At 39.5% G+C, this 10,784-nt stretch overlaps 1 protein-coding gene across 1 annotated transcript; it reads left to right on the top strand.

The window, feature by feature from the left end:
* The first annotated feature begins 2,661 nt into the window (after positions 1-2,661).
* LOC134328442 (globoside alpha-1,3-N-acetylgalactosaminyltransferase 1-like) lies at positions 2,662-3,763 on the top strand. The gene is made up of 3 exons (XM_063009538.1): positions 2,662-2,675; positions 2,776-2,910; positions 3,073-3,763. Exons 1-3 carry the CDS (start codon positions 2,662-2,664, stop codon positions 3,761-3,763), a joined length of 840 nt encoding a protein of 279 aa, XP_062865608.1.
* The last annotated feature ends 7,021 nt before the right edge of the window (positions 3,764-10,784 follow it).

Below are 10,784 nucleotides of genomic sequence, written 5' to 3'. Positions count from 1 at the left end.
ATACACACACACACTTACTTATACACACACACACACTCACTCACTTATACACACACACACTCACTTATACACACACACACTCACTTATACCCACACACACACACTCACTTATACACACACACACTCACTTATACACACACACACTCACTTATACACACACACACTCACTTATACACACACACACACTTATACACACACACACTCACTTATACACACACACACTCATACACACACACACTTACTTATATACACACACACACACTCACTTATACACACACACTCACTTATACATACATACACACACACACACACTCACTTATACACACACACACTCACTTATACACACACACTCACTTATACATACATACACACACATACACTCACTTATACACACACACACTCACACACACACACACACATTCACTTATACACACACACACACACACAAACACACACACTCACTTATACACACACACTCACTTATACACACACACACACACACACTCACTTATACATACATACACACACACACACTCACTTATACACACACACACTCACTTATACACACACACACACACACTCACTTATACACACACACACACACACTCACTTATACACACACACACACTCACTTATACACACACACACACTTATACACACACTCACTTATACACACACACTCACATACACTCACTTTTACACACACACTTACTTATACACACACACACACTCACTTATACACACACACACTCACTTATACACACACACACACACTTATACACACACACACTCACTTATACACACACACACACACTTATACACACACACACTCACTTATACACACACACTCACTTACACTCACTTTTACACACACACACTCATACACACACACACTCACTTATACACACACACACTCACTTATACACACACACTCACTTACACTCACTTTTACACACACACTCACTTATACACACACACACTCACTTATACACACACACACTCATACACACACACACACTCACTTATACACACACACACTCATACACACACACACTTACTTATACACACACACACACTCACTTATACACACACACACACACACTCACTTATACACACACACACTCACTTATACACACACACTCACTTATACATACATACACACACTCACTTATACACACACACACTCACACACACACACACACACTCACTTATACACACACACACACACACTCACTTATACACACACACTCACTTATACACACACACACACACACACACTCACTTATACACACACACTCACTTATACACACACACTCACTTATACATACATACACACACACACACTCACTTATACACACACACACTCACTTATACACACACACACACACTCACTCATACACACACACACACACTCACTTATACACACACACACTCACTTATACACACACACACTCACTTATACCCACACACACACACTCACTTATACACACACACATTTAGATCTAAACTCTAACCGTTAGTTGGTCTTTTATTTTATGTTTTAAAATGTATCAGTTAAAACGTGTTACCGCAGTCAGAGAATCAATTTCAAACTCCCACCGTTCCAGATGTTATGGAAACATTTAGTGTGGCCGTGTTTAAGGCTTTTTGGTATGACACAAAGGAAGAGAATTGAAATGTTTTATGACTTTTTATCTAAATAAAATCAAACAAATAATTCTGAGAGACCAAAACACAGTAACAGCAGCCATCAGAAAGGGGGCACATACTTTTTACACCACTGTATTTATGTATGTATGTATTTCTGTATATACATCTGTAAATGTAAAGAGTTTTAAATAATTACATTAAATTTATCACTCATTTATTTTTTTATATTACAAACTTTTTTCAGGACTTTATATAATCAGCCCAGTGTGACGAATATGTGAGTAACTACAAATTTCACCTTTGAGAGACCGTGTGTGTGTGAGAGAGACTGTGTGTGTGTGTGTGTGAGAGAAAGAGACCGTGTGTGTGTGAGAGAGACCGTGTGTGTGTGTGTGTGTGAGCGAGACCGTGTGTGTGTGTGAGAGACCGTGTGTGTGTGTGTGTGTGTGTGTGTGAGAGACTGCGTGTGTGTGTGTGAGAGACCGTGTGTGTGTGTGTGAGCGAGACCGTGTGTGTGTGTGTGTGAGCGAGACCGTGTGTGTGTGTGTGTGAGAGAGACCGTGTGTGTGTGTGAGAGAGAGACCGTGTGTGTGTGTGTGTGTGTGGAGAGAGAGAGACTGTGTGTGTGTGAGAGACCGCGTGTGTGTGTGTGAGAGAGACTGCGTGTGTGTGTGTGTGAGAGAGACCGTGTGTGTGTGTGAGAGACTGCGTGTGTGTGTGTGAGAGAGACCGTGTGTGTGTGTGTGTGTGAGAGAGAGACCGTGTGTGTGTGAGAGAGAGACCGTGTGTGTGTGTGTGAGAGAGATTGTGTGTGTGTGTGTGTGTGTGAGAGAGAGAGACCATGTGTGTGTGAGAGAGACCGTGTGTGTGTGAGACCGTGTGTGTGTGTGAGAGAGACCGTGTGTGTGTGTGTGAGCGAGACCGTGTGTGTGTGTGAGAGACTGTGTGTGTGTGTGTGTGTGAGAGAGAGACTGTGTGTGAGAGGGAGCTTGATAGTGAAGGTGAGAGACAATGATAGTGTGTTTGTTGGTGTTTGGTGGTGCATAAGAGAGAATGCAGCCAAGAATTATGAGAGGCCATCTCTGTGTGTGTGTGTGTGTGTGTGTGTGTGTGTGTGTATTTTAGACGGCCGGATGTTGTCACGACAACCCCATGGTTAGCTCCAATAGTTTGGGACGGCACATTCGATCAGACAGTGATTGACGTCATTTACAAACAACAAAACATCACAGTGGCAACCACCGTATTTGCTTTGGGCAAGTAGGTCATCACCGTTACCGTTACTTCACTCATACTGCGTTGTTACAGTCAGACTACATGTTTCAGTCGTTTACATGGACCCGCGTTTCGTTCCATTATTTATGTTATTTCAGTAATAGTTGACGTAAATGTAAATAATGTAAATAATTGAACTTCCTGCAGGTACGTTGACTTCCTGAAGGACTTTTTGGAGACGGCAGAGAAGAACTTTTTTCTGCATTACAACGTTTATTATTACGTGTTTACTGATCGGCCGGACGATGTTCCAGAGGTGACTCTGAGTCCGGGACGTAAGCTGACTGTTCTAAAAACGGCGAGCTCGGACCGCTGGCAGGAAATCACGCTGAGGAGGATGGAGATGATCGAGAAGCTGATCGAGGAACACCTCATTCACAAAGTCGAGTACATATTCAGTCTTGACGTGGACTCCAAGTTCTATGGCCCCTGGGGGGCGGAGTCTTTGGGTGACATCATCGCCACTCTGCATCCTGGGTATTACGGACAATCGCGAAACAAATTTCCATACGAGCGGCGGCCTGAATCGCAGGCCTACATCCGGCAAGAAGAGGGGGACTACTACTATGGGGGTGCAGTGATCGGGGGGCGCGTGGACAGGGTGCTCAAACTCACCAAGACGTGTCGCAAACAGCTGGACGTGGACCGAGAAAATAAAATCGAGGCGGTGTGGCAAGAGGAGTCTCATTTAAACAAGTACTTCCTGTACAACAAACCCAGCAAGGTGCTCTCACCTGAGTACCTGTGGCAGGACTTCAAAGCAAAAACCCCCAACATAAAAGTGATCCGTTTCTCTCAGGTCATCAAGAACTATGCACAGGTTCGACCCAACCCCTGATGCACTTCTCACAATCAGACCGTAGCAGGGTTAGGGTTAGGGTTCCCTCGAAATTTCACACTTTTTACCTCGTTAAGCTCGTTATCCGCTGTGGGTTCCGGGTTCAGTTAAACATTTTAAGCTGTAACACACCACACCTTCCTCCACCATCCAGACTGCTCCCTAATAAACACCCTGGTGCATTCCAGTCACCCCGTAGTTCCCTGTGTAGTCGACTACATTCCAGTTCGTGGTAGTCTTGAGTGCTGGAGTTAAAGACAACTGGATTTTAGGTTCCTGAATCCCCATCAGCCTTTCAAATGAGAGGCGAAACGTCTTCAAAAACCTAAAGGACGTCCAGTAGCATTTAACTCGAGACTACTTGGGGAATTTGTCTATTTTAAGTAAGATTCCAAACTGTAGGAAGTAAAGTCGTTCAACTGGAAAGGACGTTCAGACTGTAGGGTGTTGTGAGTTACGCTTCATCAATAAACAAAAAGTCGACGGTAAAATTTACCCATCAGTCACAGGCGTGTCTCGCTGGTTATCTAAGAGTAGTGACCGATACGAGCAGGTTTACGTCAAACTAACGTTTTATTAATCTTATAAATAATGTAACAAACAAATCTGTTCAGTTCTCCTGATACTTTCTGTTCCACTGAATCTATTTTGTCATAACCAGTAATCCTGTGTTAAAGCTCAGACTGTTCTCCACCCTCCTGTTACTTCTTTACTCTAGTGCTTGAGATATATTACCCAAATATTACCCACATTTTATGTAAATAGTTGTTACTCTTGAGTTGAAAAGTTTACCTGCAATACGTCAATCATACGTACAGCAGACACCACACCCCATCACTTCTGAGCTTCACCTTCTGCTCTTGTGAGTGCACACCGAGTCTTCAGCATTATCAGAGCGAGAGAGGAAAATAGGTTGAACTGAAGGTTGGAGCTGGAGTTCAGAATGGCTGGAGGGGTGTGAAGTATCACTAAAGGGGTGAAGGGAAGCGACGAGCGTGTTGATATGGATCACTGGATGGTGTGGGAGGAGTTTTCAGTCATGGATGCTGATGAATTATGAGACGTGGTCCATGTGTAACATGATCTGGTGCTTTTTCCACTCATGACGGTCACACAGAAACATTCATACGTGATCTTTAGACTCAGATGTTGTTTGGGTAGTGATTGATAAAAACCGTTGTGTCAAATATTGTTCCAGTCGGGGTCAGTTACATCTGATTATCTGTGATTAAATGTGGTCCTAATTTAGGAAAAGTCTAGTACCTCCTTTTTTAAAATCGGGTGTACGACACGTGAGCTTGGTGAGTTTAGTGCAGGGTTTAGTGCAGGGTTTAGTGCAGGATAGCGAGAGTTTTTGGTTTTTATGAAGCTCAGTTTTCCTATCGTACTTGTCATGGTTTTCATGGTTGTACTTTAAATACTTTTAAATAAAACTGGAAATAAACACTTGATTTATGATTTTTAACTTTACATCAGTTATTATTGTTTGTTTATTAGGATTTTAATGTGATGTTTTACACTTCCAATAGGACAGGTAGTTACTGCTTACACAAGATTAATCAGTTCAAGTTTAATATCAAACACAGTCATGAACTATTTAGTATCTCCAGTTCACCTCACTTACACGCCTTTGTACTGTGGGAGGAAACCGGAGCACCCGAAGGAAACCCACGTGGACACAGGGAGAACATGCGAACTCCACACAGAAATAAATAAGGATAAATTTAAATAATAAACTTTTCTCCCTGACCTTTGCAGTAGTTTTTACTGGGCACAGTCAAACTAACCATATTTATATGGGCTCAGATAAAGATAAATTATATTATAGAACATTTTACACCTCCACATTCATTCATGGTCAAGCTGTTATCCTTAATGAGGAACAATTCTCACCCACTGTATGAGACTGTGGCAGCACTGGGCAGCTCCTTCAGCGACAGGCTTCTTCACCTGTGTTGCTCAAAGGAGAGATACAGCAGCTCCTTTCTTCCTTCTGCTGTCAGACTATATAACCAGCACCGCCCCAAGCACAGACATTCATCTCCATCAAAATAATTATATGCTTTTATTTCTGCACTCATTTAAAATGAACCTGAACCATATTCAATACCTTTTAAAAATATTTGTTAAGCTTGTAAACTATTTTTTGTAAGTTTATATATCTTTTATATAACTATTTTTTATTTTTTAATATATGTATAAACATTTTTATATCTCAATATTCTTGAAAGTTGCTGTAACGCTGTTAATTTGGGGTATTAAAAATGTCAGTGTTTTAACTGTAGTTCTACCAATGGCTGGCTTCCTGTAGCTGCACATATTCAGTTTAAAACACTGATGCTCGCTTACAAAGCCAAAAATGGACCAGCCCCAAGCTACCTTCGAGGCCTAATCAAACCCCGCTCTGTACCACGCAACCTCCGAACCACTAGTCTCGCTCGACTTGAGCCTCAATCCAGGACTAAAGGAAGACGAGCATCAAGGCTCTTCTCTGTTCTAGCAACCAAGTGGTGGAATGAACTTCCTCTGTCTGTCCGAACACCTGAGTCTCTTGTTGTCTTTAAAAAACGATTCAAAACCTTCATCACCTTTTTACTAAACACTTCAGCTGACTTGTACCTATTCACTAAAATTTTTTTCCATTTCCAAAAAAAAACAAAAAAAAAACAAAACAAACACTTTGGTTCTTTGGGGACATCCCTCCACCAGCCAGTGGAACTTTCGGTTTTACAAAGGCCTGTAAAATACATCATATTGTACAACAATGTACAATACAATTGAGGTATATTCACATATTCACGTGTCACATAATCACACGTATGTATGGAGCTAATTTTGTGCCAAAACTTCGCAAACAAACAGAACGTATTTTGTAAATATGATTCGATTTGTAAACAAACACAACACGATCTACAAATATAAAACACGACTATCTAACGCACACAGTGTGATTTACAAATACAAAACACCACTGTTGCAAATGCATATGTGACTTTCAAACAAATGCACAGCTGTTTTCTAATACACTGCACTTCACAAACAAATAGAACACGTTTTACAAATACAAGCGCTGTTCCGCAAATGACGTTTGTGAATCACGTGACTTTTGGCACTGTTCTGGCGCCGTGTGTCAGATTTTCTCACAAATGCGTCCCGACTCGTACAAATGCGTCGCACCTGAGCAGTAGGGGGCGCTGTGGTACACTTTTCAGCATTTACTGGAGCGGTCAAGCAAGCCTCCACTTCGAAATGTTCAATCAAATCAGCCCCCACATTGTTTGTGAAGATGTGCGCATACAAAACATTACGGTAAAGGCAAGGCAAGTTTATTTGTATAGCACCTTTCATACACAGTAACAATTCAAAGTGTTTTACATAAGGAAAAAAAAAAAAAAAGCATTAAAACATTCCTAAAATCTAGAACCTCAGAAAGACTTCTAAAAGCGTCTGGCGATACTGGTTAAAAAAAAATCACGACGTGAACGTGACTATATCAGTATCAGTATAAATATATCAGTTAAAATAATGTACATATATCAGTTAAAGTAATATATAAATATATCAGTTAAAATAATATATAAATATATCAGTTAAAATAATATATAAATATATCAGTTAAAAAATTAATACATTAATAAACCCATATCTTCCTGCAAATTGTATTTGGGATACAACTTCAGACTTTGAAAAAAAGGGTTGGTAATAACTGCATATAATGATTTTACTTTAAATTTAAAGTCAACTAAAATGTCATCTAAGCTCTTCCGTTTTAATTTTAGATTATTATTAGTTATTAAATGGAATAATCTTGATTACATAAAGTGTTATTGTCATTAAAATGAATTCCACTTCATAATGATAGTACACCACCTGTAGTTTACACTCAGTATTGGGGCAGCGTGGTGGCTAAGTGGGTAGCACTGTCGCCTCACAGCAAGAAAGTCCTGGGTTCGATTCCCAGGTGGGGCGGTCCGGGTCCTTTCTGTGTGGTGTTTGCATGTTCTCCCTGTGTCTGTGTGGGTTTCCTCCGGGTGCTCCAGTTTCCTCCCACGGTCCAAAAACATGCAAGTGAGATGAATTGGAGACACTAAATTGTCCAAGACTGTGTTCGATATAACCTTGAGAACTGAAGAACTTTGTGTGATGAGTAACTACCGTTCCTGTCATGAATGTAACCAAAATGTAAAACATAACATTAAAATCCTAATAAACAAACAAAAAAAAAAAACACTCAGTATCAGACCATTCTGATGTATCATTTCTAAATAAAGACTTTTTTTTGTCACATTTCTATTATTTTCACTCTAAACTGTTATTAAAATTCTCTCATTATTATTAGAGATTATATGCGCACATCTTCACAAACAATGTGGGGGCTGATTTGATTGAGCATTTCGAAGTGGAGGCTTGCTTGACCGCTCCAGTAAATGCTGAAAAGTGTACCACAGCGCCCCCTACTGCTCAGGTGCGACGCATTTGTACGAGTCGGGATGCATTTGTGAGAAAATCTGACACACGGCGCCAGAACAAGTGCCAAAAGTCACGTGATTCACAAACGTCATTTGCGGAACAGCGCTTGTATTTGTAATACATGTTCTATTTGTTTGTGAAGTGCAGTGTATTAGAAAACAGCTGTGCATTTATTTGAAAGTCACATATGCATTTGCAACAGTGGTGTTTTGTATTTGTAAATCACACTGTGTGCATTAGATAGTCGTGTTTTTTATTTGTAGATCGTGTTGTGTTTGTTTACAAACAGTGTTTTTATTTGTAGATCGTGTTGTTTGTTTGCAAATCGAATCATATTTACAGAATACGTTCTGTTTGTTTGCGAAGTTTTGGCACTAAATTAGCTCCATACGTATGTTATTTTGCTTCATAACCGTACCCTCCACTTCTGTTATTCATTTATGTTCTTTCTGAGTTTCTGGGAAATGTGGGGCTATGTTCGTTCTGTATACATTTTCTGTTATTCTATAGAAGATATATCAATCACACAGAGGCCCTGGCTGTCTGTAGGACTGTGGGAATCTACTGAGTTTTAAGAAAATGACACACCTAATACATTCCATACGTTTTTTGTATGAATATTCAAGTATATAAGGAGAAGCAAATTTCATTGGAGTCAGAGAAGGAATCGGCTGCCTTCCTCCGAGCATTATCGGAGTAAAAATTATTATTATTATCGGCGTAGTAAACTTCGCAATAAAGGGGGGTTATGGGAATAGAGTTAATAAGGATGGAAAAGGAAAAAGTTTAAGTAGAAGTAAGAAAAAAAAAAGTGTGTGGAATAGCCTTAATTTATTAACGAGTAAGAGTACTAATTGCGCCACGTTAGAGTAATATAGCACAGGCCTGTTTAGCGTTATTACCGGTAAATCGTGAGCGTTAGTCTCTTTTCGTTAGAAATTAATCAGGTGCTAATTAAGTAAAGTTAAGGATTAAAGATAAATTTATGGTTAAAAGAAATATGAGAAGAAATAGAGAAAAAGAGAAATAGAGAATACAGAGGTAAATAAGAGGAAAAGTGAAGTAACAAAAGAGAATAAGTTAAAGTTGTGACATAAGGATATTTATGTAAGGGCCACTGTTGGGTCCCTGAGCAAGGCCCTTAACCCTCAGTTGCTCATTGTGTGTAAGTCGCTTTTGATAAAAGCGTCTGCTAAATGCTGAAAATGTAAATGTAAATGTAAGAGAGAAATGAGAAAAATGTGAGAGAAAAAAGGAATTTTAGAGAAATAGAGAACTGGTAATAAAGGAAAAGAAAAAAGGGGTTAAAATGAGTAAATGAGTGTAAGGAAGAAGCATGCGTTAAGGAAAACATGGATTAGTCGATTTTGAAGCATTAAATGTTCTTTAGGAATGTGTGTGAGAGCTCTAAGTGTATGTGTGTGCGTTTGTGTGTGTGTATGAACCCCCCTTGTGTGAGGAGAAGAAGGAGGGGTGATATGTGTGTGTGGCGCCTGTCTGTGTGTAATTATTGCATATACATATAGGTGGAGAAAAGGAGGTTTAGTATTTATGTGAAAAGTTATTTTGTCTTTTAATAATAAAAACACATGAGCCCTTGAAGAAGATTTATTTTATTAATTAATAAGTAATTTCAATAAGCTTCTTCAAGAAGGACAGTTAATGCTAATTAATTAATAATAATTAATGAGCTTTCTTTGGGAGTTTGAATAGTTAAATAATTCATGAGTCTCTGAAATGAAGAGGACATTATTTAGTTAAGAAAATAAGCTCCCACAGAAGACTTTTTTAGAATGAAGAGATATATTATTAGAGTGAAAATAAACTAGATGTTTCTTTATTGATGAAGTATAGTGTGATATTATGGTTTGATGTTTAAATGTGGACAACATATGTTGTAGATGAAATGTTGACAGATAGATTGGTAGATGAAGTGTGGACAAATAAGTTGCATAAATCTTGTTGAATTGTATGAACATTATGTTGTTTTTGGGGGCTGCCCAGACCGTTAGAGAGCTAAGTAGGCTGACGTCAGAGGTGCTGCTTAAGTGTATGGGAGAGCGAGAGAGTTTTAGACAGGTGGCTAGTTTGTTTAGAATTAGGAGGTTTTTGGCCTAAGAAATAAGGAAGTCAAATGGTATGGAGATCTGTCAATCATAGTGATTGGAGGGATCTGTCTAGTGTGAGGTTATGTGTAATATGAGTAATGATGGAAACCAGATGGTGTGGTAAAGAGGTTTTTGTTACAATCAAGAGGTAGTAGAGAAAATAAAATGCATGTAATTGAGACTTGTAGTTCAAGGAGTAAAATTAATTGTAAAAGAGTTTAAGACAACCTAATTAAGAAGGAGTTAGAAAAAAAGGGTGTGTAACTGCAATGCTTAGCTGTTGTGTGTGTAAAAGGTAGCCCGAATGCAAATTCTGTGAGAAGAGGAGAAGGAGGGGTGGTTCTCCCCTTGTGTGCACAGACGCGGAGTGGATGTGCTGTTGTTCAATGAGGACTGAAGTGTGCTGACATCATTCATCTAATCAGGCCAGTGTTCTTGTTTAT

Source organism: Trichomycterus rosablanca, chromosome 15 (genome assembly GCF_030014385.1).
Source record: "Trichomycterus rosablanca isolate fTriRos1 chromosome 15, fTriRos1.hap1, whole genome shotgun sequence".
NCBI classification, from domain to species: Eukaryota; Metazoa; Chordata; class Actinopteri; order Siluriformes; family Trichomycteridae; genus Trichomycterus; species Trichomycterus rosablanca.
Note: the sequence above shows the minus strand (reverse complement) of the source record. Positions and strands in the feature narration are given on the sequence as shown.

Coding starts and splice junctions, on each gene's coding strand:
- LOC134328442 (XM_063009538.1), top strand. Junction 2,911..3,072: donor ACCGTATTTGCTTTGGGCAA/GTAGGTCATCAC, acceptor AACTTCCTGCAG/GTACGTTGACTTCCTGAAGG.